Source organism: Poecilia latipinna, unplaced genomic scaffold (assembly GCF_001443285.1).
Source record: "Poecilia latipinna isolate Pla-1442-1.1 unplaced genomic scaffold, P_latipinna-1.0 Scaffold60, whole genome shotgun sequence".
NCBI lineage: Eukaryota > Metazoa > Chordata > Actinopteri > Cyprinodontiformes > Poeciliidae > Poecilia > Poecilia latipinna.
The window spans coordinates 429116-447470 of record NW_015112676.1 but is presented as its reverse complement, the minus strand read 5'-3'; the positions used below and the strand labels follow the sequence as shown (position 1 = coordinate 447470).

General features: G+C 41.4%; 1 protein-coding gene across 15 annotated transcripts in view; it reads right to left on the bottom strand.

Annotated features, from left to right (window-relative positions):
- The window catches only part of mycbp2 (MYC binding protein 2), a 74150-nt gene that overhangs the window by 10834 nt on the left and 44961 nt on the right, over positions 1-18355 (bottom strand). For 5 of the 15 annotated variants that reach the window (XM_015056717.1, XM_015056727.1, XM_015056749.1 and 2 more), the window contains 17 exons: positions 17809-17896; positions 17646-17695; positions 17372-17544; positions 16704-16848; positions 16365-16571; positions 15573-15628; positions 15388-15503; positions 15154-15251; positions 13938-14054; positions 13290-13430; positions 10868-10945; positions 9338-9562; positions 8318-8450; positions 7862-7987; positions 4393-4602; positions 288-1925; positions 31-200 (listed from right to left, as the gene is read on the bottom strand). In XM_015056717.1, the coding sequence (XP_014912203.1) occupies positions 31-200; positions 288-1925; positions 4393-4602; positions 7862-7987; positions 8318-8450; positions 9338-9562; positions 10868-10945; positions 13290-13430; positions 13938-14054; positions 15154-15251; positions 15388-15503; positions 15573-15628; positions 16365-16571; positions 16704-16848; positions 17372-17544; positions 17646-17695; positions 17809-17896 (3771 nt within the window). The remainder of the gene's footprint in view (positions 1-30; positions 201-287; positions 1926-4392; positions 4603-7861; positions 7988-8317; positions 8451-9337; positions 9563-10867; positions 10946-13289; positions 13431-13937; positions 14055-15153; positions 15252-15387; positions 15504-15572; positions 15629-16364; positions 16572-16703; positions 16849-17371; positions 17545-17645; positions 17696-17808; positions 17897-18355) is intronic. The other 10 variants (XM_015056757.1, XM_015056773.1, XM_015056783.1 and 7 more) reach the window with 10 other exon arrangements.

The window sequence follows — 18355 nt, the reverse complement described above, 5'->3', positions numbered from 1 at the left end:
CGGAGATGACAATTCGTCGACGTATGCTACCTTTTCCCTAGCTGCCGTCTGTTTCTCTCTCAGGTATTTCTCACGACAGCGATCACAGACCAGGTACCAGGTGCTGCCTCCTATGCCTCCATCTCCACAATTCCCAGCCCAGCCTCCACAGAAATGGCCAATACTGTTGTAGCCCTGACCCCCGGCGTAACGACCGCAACCTGGATTGGAAATGCAAAAGAAGCTCGTTTGAAAACCGATCGGGACGGGTTTGCGGTTTGTAAGGAAAAGGACTTTGCTCTTCTCACCTGGATGAGCCTGTCTCATGTGGTAGGTGACAGGATAAGGGTGAGACTCCCCACACAGCTCGCAGATGGTGTCTTTCTCCGGTCCTCCCATGGCGAGTTGAGCCATCTCTCCAAACAGATTCCCTCTTGGACGTACCTCCGCCTTCTCCCTCTTCTTCTTCTCCTTCTTTGCCTTTTTGCTGTCCTTTTCGTGCTCCTTCTTCTTTAAGATGGCGCTGGACCCCGGGCTGGGAAAGATCATGTTCTGGGTGGCTGCTTTGATGGTGGCCATCGAAATGTCTTCCCAGAACGCAACCAAGTGCTGCAAGGTTAGCGGCAAAATCGACTTCGGCCTCAAGCAGGGGTGAGAGGTCATCTCATAAGACGAGGCCTCCCCTTTCCCATCCTCGCACTTCTCTGGCAGCGGAGGCTCCTTCAGCATGGATAAGACTTTGTTTTTGTTGATGCTGCCCATTTTGGAGATGTCTGGGCCGTGGGGTGCGATATTAAACATGTTGAGCGCAGAAGAAATCTCCAAGGAGTGACGGTTTTTCAACTTGCTCTCTTTCTCCTCGGGTCCCTGTCCGCCCAGCGAGTTACGAATGGGGGCTTGCTCTTTGGTCAGGTCGGGGTTAAACTTGAGGAAGGACGAACAGGCCATGGCGTCATGGACGATCCCCTCGTGCCAGAGGAACGCAGCGAAAACCGCACGAGCGCATTCAGCCACCGAGGGAGACATGGCCTGTTTGACGGGCTCTGCGATTCTCGATGTGCTCTCAGCTTTGAACAGAGGCCCAGATTTGTCTTTCTTGGGACGCGTGTGTCGGCTGGACGTCTTGCGGCTGACTTTGGGCGACGAGCGGCTCTCCAGCTCCTCTTTGACAGGAGCTTTGCCAATGCTGAAGTGGACTTTGCACGAGCCCTCCTCCGAATTGCGGAGCTCCGCGTTCTCATCATTGATGTCCTCGTTGGAGAGGAGAGCGCTAGAGGTGCAGACCTCCACTACCTCACTGTGGAGGTTCTCCTGGGTCACATGTGGAGATGGAGCACGGTTTTCTGCATTGCTGATCACTTCTTTATTGGGATCTTTAGGAGACAGCTTAGATTTAGGAGACGTAGATCTTCCCCTCAGCGGCTCTGTGAGGGGAATCTTCTTCTTCCTGAGCGTGTCCGGATCAAGAGTGTACGAGTCTGACTTGGATCTCTCCCTGGGAGGATCCAGTTTTGCTTTAGAAGAAGGGCTGACTTTGGGGGGTAGGTTTTTGTCATGGTGGCTCGAAGAGGAGTGCTGGGATAAGTTGCTCGAGGGACTGGATCGTCCCGACGAGGACACGCCTTTTTGTTTGGGAGAAGAGGAGCGAGAGCCTGGATTTGGCGACTCGGCCCGACTGCCCGAGGTTCTACCGTCCGCCTTTAGCGCCTGTAGAGTGTTGTGGTTGGGCGAGTGGGAGCGGCTGTGAGAGTCACTCCTCAGCTTGGCCGTGTCCGACCGCAGAATGAGAGCTTCGCTGGCCGAGAGGCCGCCCTCGCTCGTTTTCACCCGGCCCTGTTCAGAGGAGTGGCTTCCTCGACTCTCTTGCTTGGGGGAGCGGTTTTCCTGACGCTGTTTGCTGGTTTGGGACACGGAGCGCGCGCCGGACATCAGATTCCCTCGTTCGCCTAAAAGCATTGACGATTCAAACACATACGAGTTAGAAAACATGCTATTATCGTTGAAGAGTCATTAAAAAAAAAAAACAGCAAACACACAAAAAATTGTAATGTGTCAAAACAAACAAGAGAACTAAAGCCTTGAAGATGAAAGATGTTAAGACTCGTGATTAATAAAGGTAGTTAAAAGCAATTTTTAGAATGGAATTAGTCAGTGGACAATGAAAGCATTGATGAAAGATGGTTTCCAACCCAATTTTGAGGAAAGCTCTGTCAGAAATCAAACCAAAATGGTTTACCAGACAAGTTTGTAGACCTAATTGATACAAAAGCTAAATCTCTCTCTTTATGCTCCAACCTTATGAATTACAGCAGAAAATTAAATGCTGTCCTATTAGCAATAGAGGATTGTAGGTATTACCAGCTAAGGTATCAATAACTGTTAATGGTGATTTTGTAAAAAGAATTTTTTTGAGAAAATGGGATTTTTTTCCCACCAGTGAATAAATGTGCTCAAATTAAAGGTCGGATTTTTTAAGTTTTTCAGTGTATGATTATGGTTATGAAATTAAAAATAAATTTATTTAACAGCTTTTTATACGTTTTTGCCAGAGGGCTCTGTCCATGTTTGTCACTTTTTGCATTCAGCAAAATTTAGGTAATCAATATTGTCAAACAATATTTTTTTATGCTCCTACTAATTCCCTGAGCCGTACTGTCTAAGCAGTAACACCCAGATTCCAAAAACGGTTAATCATAACATAAACATAAAAGGCTCCACAGAGGAGTTTTTTTTTTTTTTTTTCTGGAGTTCATACCCACCCTCTGTTGAGTCTGAAGGGAGCATGCAATCTGTGATTACCCACCCTTTTGCCTTAGAGCGAGAGATGAGAGAGCACTACCATGACCAGCCACCGACACACTGCTTTTGTGCACACGCTCACGAGAAGCAAGGCTGCGAGATGAGCCATCTACTGTGGGAAACAGTGGAGCAGGTAAACAGGCCAGACATGAAATGCAAGACAGAAAGAAAGAAAGGGAGGGAGGAAGAACAGACGGACAGAAAGGAAGAAAGAACGAAGAGGAAGCCAATGGAGTCAAATCATGAAGCCGAAACAGGAAAACGACAACGCACAAACTAATGGGAAGATATATAGATGGAACATGAGGAAACAAGACACTTAGAAAAAGTCAGTGAAGTCACAGAGGCCTGTGGGTTTTGTGAAAAGAAACTTGTTGCTTAGACGTGTCAAGTGATAAAAAAGCATTACGTGATGCAGAACACCACAATGAACGTTTGGTTTTTAAATATTAGTAGCTTTTGATGGAAGGAATTGAACCGTATTCAATAACCAAGAGCCTGACATGCACACATCTACAGAAACAAAGATGCACAAATGGCAAAATGTAAATAATGGGCCTGGGGAAAAATGACCAGAAAAGTCTTAAATCTGCCATTTGGAGCCAAGTTGTTTTCCCAGCAGTTTTTTTTTTTTTTTATTAAACTCTGACCTAAAGATACAGATTTGTCTCCAAGACATTTAATTATTCTTAAAATGTGGGGAAACACGTGAGAAACATTTTTAAATACATATTTAAAAATTGTATCATGGCTATTTTTAGATTTTTCTTTTGTATTCTTTCAAGCGATAGCTACAGAGAATTTCCCTTTCATGCATGCATCACAGAAAAAACAATAATGCAAGTTATTCTGTATTTAATCTGCTCATCGCAGGCAATCAAGGAAGTTGTGCTTTAAGTTGCATCTATGTTTTAATGACCCTCACAGGACTCTGCAGACAGACAACACAGAACCAACAAGAAAGTAGACAGCAACAATGCCACAAAATAAATCAACATGTGCAAAGAATATTACTTCAGCTGAAACCTCCAAGGATCTTCCAATCTAAGCTGACCGTCTTTTATATCGTCACACTTTTTCATTTAAATGATCGAGCTGGCATACAAAAATCTGCACAGGCCACTGCTCTTAATGCTTAGATAAAAGTCTCGGGCTGGCTGAGGTGGGAAATGAAATGAGACGCTTATGTGGCAATAAAAACCATGAAGGAAACGGAGACGATAAACAACTGAGCAAGCACAGCAAACAGAAATCAAAGCAACTCAGCCTCCTATGTGAGCACATAGCAAAAATATTCATTTTACCAAGATATTAAGTCTAAGTATTTCAGCTTGAAATCTTGTTTTCTTATGAGTGCGTTTTTTTTTTTCCTTAATTACAAACCATTTATTTTTGACTAAAAACAAGATTTCAGCAGTAAACATTAGACACGCAAGCTTGTTAAAGATATTTCTGCGCCATAGAGCAGTAGCGTTTATGTGTCACTTATCACCCCTCTTCACCACATAGAATATTTAACATGGAGGAATAAATCAGGAAAACAAAAACATTGCAAGGTTAAAAAAGATCAACACCTGTGTGAGCAAGTGCTGTCAGAAAGCAGGACAGACTTACTCAGAAGCTGTGGTTGTGGCTGAGACACTTGGGAGGGGGACTGTCCAAACACAAATGGGCTGTGGACAAGGGAGGAGGAGGAGGAGGAGGAAGAGGAGGAGGAAGAGGAGGGAGGTTGGGCGGCTTGATCAAATACGGAGGAAGAGGAGGGAGCTGCTGAGAGGAAGGGCCCAGACTGAATGGAATTCAGTATGGCACTTAACCGGTCACCTGCAAATATGAACACAGAGGAAGTGGAGAAACTGCAGCTTATATTCTGGTTTTTGAGGAAGTCAGAGGGGGGGGGAGGGGGGGGGGGGGTTCAGGGTCGGTTTGTTCATTTTGTGCCAAATCATTCAGTTACCGCCGACAGCACAGATTTACTAAATAGGAGGAGCCGAAATGGACATACAGCTTCCTGGAAGTCCTTTTGTTAGATGTGCAACTAAAGGTCCTTTTATTAAAAAGTTAAAATATAAAAGACTGTCTAAAAATATATATATAAAAAAATCCAAACCACATTATATTTAACTGCTCAAGCAGCTCAGGGCGTGTAATTTAAAATACTAATCCTTCCCAACATCTCTTCTCATAAGTTTACATTTTAGGTCAGTTAAATTTATGTTAACCACACTCATTCACAACAAAAGCCATCTACTACAACTAATCAGATAAAGCAAATAAATAAATTCACCATTCAGTACATCTTGTTTTAATTCAATTCAATCCCAATTAAACTTTTGGATATTACCTAAAGGTGGTAATTGATCAAATCAGACGATGGAGTTCAGTAATGGTTGACTCTAGGATAGAACCTGCTTTTGAAAAGGGAGGTCAGGGCTCCTTCCTGAAGCCCAGCTCCACAGAATGCTCACTAGGGGAAAATTGGAGCATTGGCTTCTGGTGTTTGGCTGAGCTTAGCCCAAAAGTGCTACAAGAAGGCCCCCTCTCATACTGCTCACAGCTCACCTCACACGTGACTTCAAAGTCAGGTCAGGCGCAGGTTAAGCAGAGGTGTCATAATGCGACTTTCAAGACTTTAAATATTACATTGCTCGTAGGAAAAAGAGTAGAAACTGTGTGTGGTGGTGAGCACCTTCAAACGGCCTCGACTCTGGGACCTAGCCTGCAGAAATGGGGTGGACTCTCTTCTTCTCTTGAATTTCCAAGCAAGACAGTATTCAGTGGGTGCAAGGGATGCCCACAGTATTGGTGTTGACCCCTCCACAGGGTAGACTCTTTGGAGGGGAAAGTCTGTCTCTTGTCAGTGCTTAGACACGGAAAGGTAGCTCAGATTACCCAGCTTCATGATGATAATGATGGTTTTACCTAAAGGGATATGATTGGTTTCCCAAATCTGAATCTAAACATTAAGTTACTGAATTTCGCTATAAAAAGGAGCACTATAACAAACACCACGTTACAGCACAAGGTGGTCCATGTATCTCACGTATTGTCACCCAGTGGTGAGCGGGATCTGATGCATGGGGAGGCTGCCGGACAGACCTTATAAAACTAAACAATGCTGAAAAAGAATTTATAACGTCTCGAAGAAAGCCTCGTTTTCTGAGATTTTCAGTCAAAGTTTCTTTCATGTTTCATGTTTAATCAAGGGATGAGGATGAATGTCATGGAAGTTCAGCTGTCCATTTCACATGGTTTTCTGGATGTGGCTCACACAGCCATTATCATTTTGTTGGGGGTTCAGCAAGAGTATGCAATGCCAGGGAAGCTTGCAAGGGTCATCCAGTCCTTGTATATCCAAAGTAAGAGCCGTGATCACATTCTTAGCACAAAGTCAGTCTCGTTTCCAGTGCAGGTTGGATTCTACCTGAGCTGTCCATACTCAGGGTCACCGTTTATGGTGTTTAAAGTGTTTCTCAAGACGTAGCCATGGGAATGAAGGCATCTACCCCGGAAACCCTCAAGGTCTTAACTTTGATCTTTCCAGATTATGTAGTTGAGTTGATATCTGCAAGTCAAGAACTTCAGCATTTACTGGGGTGGTTTGCAGCAGAGTGTCACATGGCTTGAATGAGAGTCGGCTGCTCCAAGTCTGAGGTATCCTCAACCTCTCTCCAAGTCGGCGTAGAATCTGCTTCAAGCAGGAGAATTCAGATACAGTCTCATCTGAAGTAATGTGGGCAGTTTGATGTGCTGAAGAGAAACCAATGAACCAAAAGCAAAGTTCTCAAATTACTCAAAAAGGGATGGATGGACAAAGGACTGAAAAAGAGGTGCCTCTCTCTTTAAAAGGGCATTGGGATAGACCCAGAACTAAATGGTAGAGCTATAAATCCCTTTTGGCCTGGGAACACAGTGGGATTCCACTGCTGGAACGAGGGATTACTGGGTTTCCCTGCTACTCATTACCCCACCTTGGATAAGTGAAAGACAATGGATGCAAGGATGGAAAGATTGTTGAACGTTCTTTTGTCGAGAAGCCCAATGGATTACTCTGTATATTTATTTCATTCTCTAAAGAAGAAGCAAATAAGTTGCATCTATGAACTGCAACATTTGGCAGTCAAACATTGTGTTGTCACTGTGCTCGATTACACATACATTGTTTTGTGGCTGACCTTCGATCTGATTCTAAACTACTAAACAGTTGAAGCTTAATACTGGTTTTTAAAACCATAATTCTCCGCAGAGCACAGACTCTCAAGAGGAAAACCTCTTAAGCCACGTAGGGCAGAGAAAATCACTGTAGGAAAACTGGCACGACAAAGGCACAATATTCAACCAAAAAAAAGGGGATAAATGCACTTTACTGAGGCTACATCTGCACTGTCCCTGAGGTGATGCTCGCTGTACTTCGCAATGAGTTGAAGATAACTGAGTAAATAAAGGACCACGTATTGTAAAGGAGACTTAACTAAAACAATACAGAGAAAGGGGTGAGAGGGGTGTTCAGAGCCGGCTTCTGCATCCAACTACAAAGCCCACAAAAAAGTTCAAATGACACTGACTGGCCCATGCATGCAGACATATGCCCAACACTGCAGAGATGTGAGGCATGACACAGCAGCATTAGACAAATTAAAAAGCATGCAGAAACCTCAAAAAAGAAAACAGAAAAAAAAAAAAAAACAGATGACACCTTGGGATTCAAAGAGAGCCACATATGTAGAGGAGATCTCACTATAGTTGGTAAAAATAAATAACTTTTCAATATGTTTAATCAAATACAGCAGTGATATTTTGAGATATACAACAGTTTTTCCTGATAAATATGGCCCGGAAAAGCTACAAACCGAGAACAAGATCATAAATGATTTAAACATCTCACAAGGGACAGAGTTAAAGAATCGGTAAACTGTAAATCCATTGGTGATGCTTTCAAGCATTTTCAAAAGCAAGAGAGAAGCATGACAATGAGCTATGATAAATGTATAAAGATGTATATTAATATTAAGGAACATTCCGTTCAGGTAATGTCAGCTCATCAACTGTTTTTGTTAACAAAAGCCATCTTTAGTAAACTCACCTTTGTTGTTGGAGATGCCATAATCAAAGCCCTGTGCTCCATTTGAAGTAGTTGCTCTGTTGAAAGCTTGCACAGAGAAGGGACTGGGAGGCGGGGTCTGATTCCCATGCTCGATCAAAGCTTGTTCTGAAAAATCCAAGTTAGATCGCCTCGCCTTAACATTCACTCTTGAGATATTTAATCAGATAGAGAATCCTCCACAGTAAATCGGATTAATCTGGTAAGATTGCATAAAAACACATTGAGATAAATTTATCTCTAGAGCTGTTAAATTCTGTCACATGTTGTTGGCACACAATGTCAAATGGCAATAAAATCAAATTTGTAAAAATAAACATTCAAGACTGGCTTTCAAAGACATTTTAAATGTCCAAAAACGACAAATTAAATGGATACCGAGGGTTCTGTAAATTTTTCCAATCGCCACCAAACGCTATGAGGTCAAACGAAACTCACCATCGTCATGACGGAGGTACTGGCCACCACCGCGGTCTCTGGCCAGCGACCACGCCTCGCCTTCATCGCTCTCACAGAACTCCACTACACTGTTCTTATCCAGCTGCACCCAGGTTCCCTCTGAGTTCACAACCTGACGCACAAACAACATGTTTTATTCGTACTCTCGCACATCCTTCCAAAGCCAGTTTGATCCATTTCACTGTTCACCCACTCGACATCCAGTTTGTTACGGCACACACAGAAACCAAGAGCAAATCTCTGCCACAGAAGGATCAACGACATGCAAGCATTTGGGTCATCTCAGAGGCACAAGTGTTCATAAGCAGAAGATTACATGAAGCCGATTTCGTCAGAAGATACTGCTGGACAAAACTGTGGTTAAATTAATTAAAAACAACTTACTCTAAGATAGAGGTGATTTATTGAAAGGTAAATGCATGAAGTTGTGTTTTCTCAACGCCCTGGAATATTATTGTTGTGGAAAAACATACACAGACGGAAGTATTAGTAAATGCAGGCAGCATCTCCCACATCCGCACAGGGCATTCAAGAGCAGTCTCAGAAATATACTGAACAGCATGACACGCCACAACAGCCAAGGACGAAAAGGAAGAGAGGAGGCTCCGCATGGACAAGATCACGGGAAACAGAGGTGTTTAAATCAAACTTACAGAGCAGTTAAAAAGAACAAGAAAAGTGAAGTCAAGGTACAGAAAGGCTCCAGGATTTGGCAATCAGGTTGTTTTCTTGTTATTTTTTACCAAGGCAGCTGAACTTGACACCCTAAGATCATCATAAATTTACACATATGCTGGAATTAGTCAGGTGTTAAGTACTGCAGCCACAGAAGTTGATAAGACCTCAGAAAGTGCAAAGGCAGAGAACAAACCCCATGCCCGGAAGCTACAGACAACAGCTTTGAAAGTAAAAGTAATCATGTAAGGAGATCTACACAGACTAAATTATTGAGCTGCAGCCACAAAAACACATTGTATTATTTTTAGGGTGAGTGCGTACCTCGCCTATGGCCTTGACTTTGTTGCCAAGTACTAACATTCCAATAGGGATACCCCTAAGGTTTGGACAGCTTCTGATGTTGTGACCAGAGGGGCCGGTCTTCACTACCTTATAAAGCCCCGGGCCGCCGCCCTGCCCTGCCCTGTTCTGCACCCGAACGGGAGCCTCCTGGGAAGGGCAGCTGCTCACCTCCTTTACGTTCTCCTCCGACTGGCCCCTGACCTCCTGCAAAAGGTACAAGCAAAAATTAAAACAGCAACAAAAAAGGTCTGAGAAGCTTAAAAAAAAAAAAAAAGGCTGGAAACAATGCTGGAATATTAAGTATTCACACTTTTCCCTCCCTTTTTGTGTTAATGTTACAACCACAAACTTCAATCTAGTTGGTTGGAATTCTATGCTGAAAGACCCTCACAAAGTAGATTACCATAATGAAATGGAATAGGTATAAGCTATGCGTACACAAGCATGATTGACAATCAATCATGCTGAAACCATCCTCCACTCTGATAGGTTGTTCCTAACTGAGAGCGATGCATTTCTGCAGATGGAAGAAGGGCAACAATGAGAAGGTGGGACCACAGATTATCCGTCACATATTATGCTGTCGGGACATAGTGACACTTTTAATATGTAAAAATAAAAATAAAAAACATTTTAATAAAAGAACCTCAGCATTTCCATTTGCTGCAATGTCCAGTCAATATCCAGGACTAAATCAGCTTAAAAAAAAAATCTTCAGAGAAACCTGCTGTCTATTCATGTTTGTAAATGAAGAATGAGCAAAAATCTCAGTCTCTGTATGTGAAAAGCAGCAAGAGATCGCCCAAAAGACTTGGACCTGTGTATAATTTTTCACTCCCCCTAACAATTACACACTACTTAGTATCGGTCTATAATATCAAAGAATGCATTAAATTTAATGGTTGTAATGGATCAAAAGGCGAGTAAATTTCAATACCTTAGCACCTAATGCACAATCCATTAGCCAAGCGGGGCTTAAAACCCTTAAAACAAATACGGCAAGTCATCAAAACAAGCTAAAAATAGATGTTTTCGGTTCAGCTAATTCTAAGAGCGTACGCTTCATTCTTTGTGTTCGGGATCGCAGTGTTCTCAGCACACACACACAAAGACACAAGAAATCAAGAATCTATTCAACACTGAAATAGTTCTGACAAACAATGGGCCTACTAAAAAGCAAAAGGCTTTTTTTTTTTTAATACAGCTTGAAGGGAGTCATGCTTGAACATGGGCACTGTGTTTTCATATCACAAAATCTCATGCAACAGCCTGGACATCAACACCTGAGACCCATGCAACTACCAACCCTTTAAAGCAATTACGCAAAATTTCCAAACACCAAAAATGGAGTTGGGCACAGGGGACGTATGAGGCCGAAATGTCATTAACCTCGGCGTTCTAACAACCATGCAAGTACACTTCTGACGTCTGACTCACAAGGGTTTCAAGGCGACACGTGGAATAACACACAGACCGTCAAGCTATTTATCCCCGATTCAAACAACTCACCTGCGGTGGGAATATAGATAAGGGAGTCCATGACAAAAAGGCGATATCCCTGACTCCTTGGCTTGCGTTAAAAACATTCTGAGCAAATCGTAAAAGAGTCAAAAAACAGTAGACGACTCAGGAGGAAGAAAAAGCAGAAACGGGGCGGGGGGAAAGTGCATGTATTTTTTTGGAAGGAAAAAAAAAAAGTTCAGCCCTGGGCATTCTGGTTTTACCGCTTTAAGAGGTTTATTTGAAGAAAAGAAGGACATCGGTTAGATTTGGGCGGATGTCAAATAGGTGGGATTATTGGTGTGCATCACCAATAAAAGGGCCCAAAATGGTTACATATTTAAAGCAATAACAGAAGTTCCCTGCAAACACTTTGGGGAGATTTCTTTCCCCCCCAAAATACAATAAAATATAGATAAATAGGAGACTTCCAAAAAAATCCCCCACTTGGATGATGTAGTGTGCCATGCTGTTCAGACAGAGACCTTTCACTGAAGCCTCCTAGCAACTAAAACATCCCAATGCAGAGGAGGAGTTGCAATGCAGTAAAGTTAAAATGTTACACATATTCTTTTTATGGACCACTGATTAATTTTATAGCAAAAAAGAACCGTTGTAATATTGACCTTGTTTTTAAGAAGAAAATGCTATGTAATAAGCAAATTCCAAAAAAAAAAAAAAAAAAAGTACATACCCTTAAGAAAGACAGTTTGCAAGTCAGATACACCAACTAAAACACCCTTCATTACAGAATAAACCTGCACCACATTTTTATCGTTTCTCTTTCTCCTTGTGAATCAGTCGCTGCATTGGGATTCTCACTAATGCACAAAACAAAGTGGAGACTACAAATCAGGTGTTCCTTTAAGGTGTTCAGCTAAACAAAGAATGAGACACGAGTTAACACATGCACACTGATTAGCAGCTTGTCCTTTGCAGCGTTAGTGAAAGTTTCATACTCCGGTCTTTCTCAGTTATGCGGTTCCCCGAGCAAATATTCATTCCTCTTGAATTCTTTTTTTGTATTTTTGTCACATTGCAGCCACAGAAGTCAACGTATTTTACGTGAGGGAACAACACAGAAGAAAGTAACTGGGGAGTGATTGTAACGTGCTGATCAAACTTGTTTTACTAATGAAAATGTAAAACGATGTTCATTGCTTTTTGGATTTACCAAAATGCATGTGGCATGCATTTGTATTCAGCTCACTTTACTGTATCGCAACAAACTGTCTTCATAAATCCAGCTGCATCGTGAAGCCTTTTCTTTTTATTTTTACAATATTAAAAACATTTATAATTCAATTCTTTCTTGAACAAGAAAATAAACATTTTATTGCCTACAATGCAACAACATAGCATTCCACTAGTAGCAAAGGATGCAGCTGCAGCTAGAAAATGCTTCTAACATCAGCGTGTGAAAAGCTCAGCCTTTTCTGCTAGACTTCACATCAGTGGAGCGTCACTTCGAACTTGTGATTATTTTTTTGAACTTTACCGATTAATAATTTGATACCAAAAGATGCTAAATAGGATAATTACTTCTTTTACTTAATATGAAGCTAAAGCTATGCCACTTGAGTTCAGGGTAGAGCATATTTACCGACAGAGGAGATTTTTTTTTTAATCTTTATTATAAAATGTATATATGTTTTTGTACAGTCTTGTTTTAATTATTGCTCAAAGTATTGCTCCTTTCAGCTACTGGCCTTTTTCTTTTGTCTGTATACGCCACTTAATTAATCAAACCCTAAACTATCAAACCCTAACCCTAAATTTGTTGAGTGTAATTTCAAAAATTGATTCATCATAATTAATCAAATTAATTGTTTCAGCCATCGTTAAAATCTCCCAATTAAAGTGCAAACACAACTGAGAATCTGAGACAAGTCGGGAAAACTGATGTTCCCAGATATTCTCCATCCAATCGGAGATTGAGGAAAGGAGAACGGGTAAAGATTTAGATCTGCAAAGCTGGAAGAGACATGACAGATTCTACCCAAAAGGTTGGCAACTGTAGCTGAAGTGAAATCTATTTCTACACAATATTGACTGGTGGAGGCTGAGTGCAAAAAAAAAAAAAATTTCTGACTTTCATTCGTATAACGTGGGGAAAACCAAGTATCATTTTTATTCAACTGAACTTTTATTTGTCTATCACTTAAAGTCCCATGAGATACATGGAAGTTTGTGGTTGTAACGCGACACAGAGTTCAAGAGGTATGAATAATGTTACGGGACTCTGCATCATGCACAAAAACACCCCGAGAGCTGCCCTTTTTAACTGACCGCTTACCATGCTACCACCAGGACATGTAAGCGAAACCATTGCTATACAATATAGACGAGCTCCTTCCCAAACCAACAGTGCATGAGCCTGTCATCGTCAGGCCGGGTGAAAGCTACTGAAAGCAGGCCGCCTTCTACTTACGTCAGCTGGGACCAGTAGGTTCCTGCCCAGGTGCTGATTAAAAGAGAGGCACCAGGCTTCTGTGTAACCATTCATGTTGGGAACATACTTCTTTACTGTTTCATCATTGAGCCTGAGCCATATTCCATCATCATTGTGGATCTAAGGGGGAAAACAAGCAACAGAGCAGAGCACAGCCATGCCGGCTTGTTACTAAAGGAGACAGAAGGGGAAATCACCCAGATCACAAACATCTGACATCTCTGAGGCTGCAGGAAAGGGTTTTTTTTTTGTTTTTGTTTTTTGTTTTTTTTGCCGTTACGGCGAGAAGCAAATCAGCAGAAATCGACTCCAGGATGTATAGAGAGCTAACAAATTTACTTAAAGTATTAGAAAAAGCACCAGAATCTTTCATGTGGCCTCAGAGTGTCTTGCAAGATGAAATGAAGCAACTTAAAAGAAGATCATCAAAGTTATAAAAAGCAATAATTATTACAGAGAAATGATTCTGTTAAATATACCAAAATTACAGACAAAGTCTTTAAACTTGACATTATTTGTCTCATTTTCTAGTTTGAACTTCTTGATTTAAAGAAGAAAAGCTTGGATCAGAGTAGTCCAGCTTCTACGTCTATGATCTTTTTTTTGGGGGGGTTTTCATTGAGTTACCTCGTCAATAAAAGTGATGGTGCCATTGACGTGCACTATGCCTATCTGTTCACTCTGCAAGGAGGGGTGACTACGGACACGCAGGCCCGCGCTGTCCTTGGACACAAATTTGCGGACCTGATAGAGTCAGAAGGGAGATGGAGATCGAGATCAGCAGAAGCAAAGAATAGGAAGAAATTAACAACAAGAGGTGCATCAGAAGGAAAGAAATGTCAAGGGAGGCACTGATGGTGGGCGCTCACATGCGATTTGTCCCCATACAGAGCCTGCTTTGCATCATACGCATCATCACAGCAGAAGAGCACAGAACATTAGGAGGTGGGTTTTCAGTAGGACGAGTCGGTGCTTCTTTAAACTCGCTTTTATGGGAAAAACAAGTTCCAAAGCTTGTTTATTTATTTTAACAATACCGAACATCACACATTGTTGCTTGTTTCCCCATTATGACATTCAGAAAAAGTAAAATCCTTTTCACAAAATGATGATGAAATCAAATTGGATCTTATTAGTTGACGGCATATTCGTTACGATCTTTCCAGCCTGTAAGCATAAATGGCTGCTAATCCCTCAATATCAACAACAAACTCACTCACTTTCAGGCCTTGATTGTTAATTTTCTCTGGACAACATGCTACAAATCATTTGGGGTTTCTTTTTTAAGATTCAAATCAAACTTGTCTCTTCTTTTTCCTCATCTACTGGATATAAATGGGGATTTTTTGTTCACTCTGGAATTCAAAATGGGCTGGACAAGAGTTGCACATACATTAAGATGCACTTTTTGAGTACTTAATACAGAAAATATAAGTTATAACGTAAATCCTGAATATGTCAATACATTTATTAAAACACTGTTGGGCTCAAAACAGAGTAATCCAATCTAAATATGAACTCTTCAGACATGCTGCATGTTCTCCCTGTGCATCACAGGCACACCAGCTTCCTCCAAAAACAAAACTAACTTAATTGGTAACTCTAAATTGCCCTTAGGTAATTGCGTTCAGGATTATCGTCAGCAATCTTTGTGTTGCCCGGTAACGGACAAGCAATCAGTCCAGGGTGCACCCCACCTATTGTCCAGTGAAACGCTGGGATAAGCAGGTGTAAGACAATGGATTGAAAAACAAATAATCCTTGTTTTAGATGCTCTAAAACATTTCATTTGTATGTGTGTGTGTGTGTGTTTATGTTCAACAGAAAGAAAAATAAAACTCACCTTGCTTGGCTGAGGTTCGGGCTTCTGCTTCACCATCTGAGTCCCAGGTGGTATCATCCCTTTTGGAGGATCTTTGACTTCCACCTCCAACCCAGCATCTTAAATTAAAAAAAGAGATTCAGAACTCAGGCACACACTCACTCACACTGCACAGATGTTAATCAGAGCGTTCACAGAATATGCTCAAAGTTACACCAACTGCTGGCAGTGACAGGGGGAGAGGGGGGGGAATACCTATTTCAATGCCATCGATGGTGACATGGATTGTATAGAGACCGACGGCTCCTGGGGTCCAGTTAGCGCTGTAGGTCCCGTCGGTGTTGGCTCGGATGAGCATGTTCTCACTGGGTCTGTTGAGGGAGGAAGCGGTGAGAACGCTGCGTCTGAGTGGAAAGTGTGGTCTGCATACCGCTGCTTACCTCTTTGGGGTGGGAGAAGCAAAACGCAGCTCCTCAAAAGAGTAGTTTTCATACACCTAAAAAGAAATGTAGAAAATGAGTTTGAAGGTAACAACCAACCTTTTTTTTTTGTGTAATCCTTGTATTACATGTTATTTCCTCAAGTAGTTATGATGATAATTTTACTCTATCATCTGCCCAATTACTACTCGGTAATTGGCCCAATTGAAAACTAAACTGTTGCCCTTCTGTTTTTTTTTTAGATCCCTGGACACATCATCCAGAAAACAACAGGATGAGATATCACTTTTCTGTGATATGAAACTATTTAATTCAGATAGGAGGAGCCAAAGTTTTGAGAAGATTCTAGAAAGGGCAACGTTTTTAATTGAGATTGCCACAATGAACAGTAAGTCTTGGAACCAACTGGATTTAGAAATGTTGGCAGTTTTTGAAACCAAGAATATGTCGTAATTACACCATTTTTTCCTTTAAAAGTGTTCCCTGTCTTGAATAGATTTTGTAAAAAAAAAAAGTGGGATTGGCACATTTCTTTATTTTGAGGTGTGTAGATAGAAAGTGGTCAACTAAGTGTACGAGGGGTGAACCGATTGCAGTTTTCCAACTAATCACTGACCTCTAGAAAGCCTGACCTGCTGATTAAAAAAAAGCAGGAGACAGGCTAAATTAATTCAGAAAAAAAAATACGGAACCTCACCTAACTAATAAGCAATCGGATCCCTCCCTTCTAGAATCCACAACCCTTTTTTAGGAAATGAAAATATAAACGGAGAGTGAGTGAGTCATGCTGACCTTCATCATAGTAATGGCAATGTATCGAGCTTCTTTCACTATGACCGGCTCATAGGTGGCTTCCAGCTTAGGCATCGGCAGACCTCCAAAGGTGAGGTCAGGGCCGGAGGACGAAGGAGAGGAGCTTCCAGGAAGCCTCTGCAGCTTCCTCATGTTATCCGTTTGAACAGACTTCTTCTGGGAAACTGGAACAGCCTTTACCTCCACCTACAGATAAAGAAGATAAAAGCGGAGTCTAATTGGGTAAAATAACACTATTACAAAAATTTATAAGCCATTAAAATCTAAATGTTCCCAAAAGAAGGAAATAAATTAATTAATTAAAAAGCATATCCTTACCTTCATGTTGGGAACATGAACCACATCCCCATACTGATCCTTAGTCTGTACGACCACAGTGGCCGGCCATCCACAGCGGATATCATCTTTGTTAAGGATCAGAGAGGTCTTTTGAGGATCTGCGTAAGAGTCGGGCTGCAGCCATCTGGACAGAGCAAAAAGGTGAAAGAGTTCAAGTCAAGTTTATCTGTTCAGTAACGAGGCAGCTCACAGCGATTTGCATCACAAAAACATCAATTATGACACAAGCAAGAAACATCACATTTTGTCAAATGCCATCATTAAAAATTATCAAAACACATCAACTATGTTGATCGACGTTCCGGTTAGTACTAATCAAAGACGACTCTAAGCAGGTGTGGATTTTTAGCCTCGATTTAAAAGAAACAACTATTTCTGCTGTTTTGTAGTTTTCTAGAAGTTTGTTTCAGATTTGCAGTGCAATATAAGCTTCGTTTTGCTCTCAGGAGGTGCTTTGGGCTCTGAAGCATCGTGAGGAAAGCAAAAAATGGCATGAGAGGGCTCTTGTTTCATATATTTGATCCGTTTGCTGTTCTCCTATGATCTATTTATTCTCACTCTAGTGTGTTTTTGATTTCAGCGTAACGGTGCAATGGCAATAAAATGGACTTGACTTGATTTGTCAGCAACAAAGAGCAGCTGCACACCTGGCCAGTCGCCCTCCGCTTGAGTTTGATACGCAGGTGATAAAATCCTCCAGAAAAGAGTGCTCGTTTGTTTGGATGTGGAGGGGCAGATTGCCCTCCAGGGCCTCCAGTATGGTAGGAGAATGAGAGAGGGCCAGACCTTTCCCCAGAATCCCGGAGTGGGCCTTACACACCTAGGAAATGTGAGGTAAAAAAAATATATATATATAAGTGCTTAAGAAATGTACACTTTTACAGTTAACACACCTCAGGTTTAATTTTACAGCTAACGTACCTGAAGGGAGGCTTCCTCGAGAATCTCAAGATCTTCCTCCAACTCGTTTCCTAAATTAGAAACAGGACCAAACATAGATTGATACTTAAAAATAGAAAAACAGATTTATTAAAAAAATAGCCATAAGGGACAAGAAAAATCCATTATTCTCTGTCTTTCATACCAATAGGGAGGGCTAAATCTTTCTTCATTAAAGCTGCAGCACACACGCTGCCCAGGAACGCCAGCTCTTTCTCTAACTGGATTATACCCTGAAAGCCCAAAAACAATAGGATGAGAGTTCACATTCACCTTTAACAGAACGTTGTCAACAAGCCACAACATCCAACCAGTGTTCAGACTTGCAGTGGACCAGATTGGAGAACATTTTAAGCACAGGGTGTAGAGGGACAAAAAAGAAAACAGAATTTTCTATGAAACTGAAAATTATTAATTGGTTGAGCTGGAATACCAGAAACAAAACTGCAGCTCATAATGCGTCACAGTGTGTGACTTCATATTTAAGTGATACATGCACTTCAGACATGTAAAATGTTAATGTGCATTTTCTTTCTTGCCACTCTCATCTTAATTTTAAAGTTCAACTGGGTGTCAAGGTGCTGCTGCGTGTTTTTTTTTTTTTTTTTTTTTTTTTTTTTTTAAATCCCCTTTAAAACTTCTTTCGTGAAAAGGGGTTTTTTCCTTATTGGGGGCGGGTTTTAATTTATTCT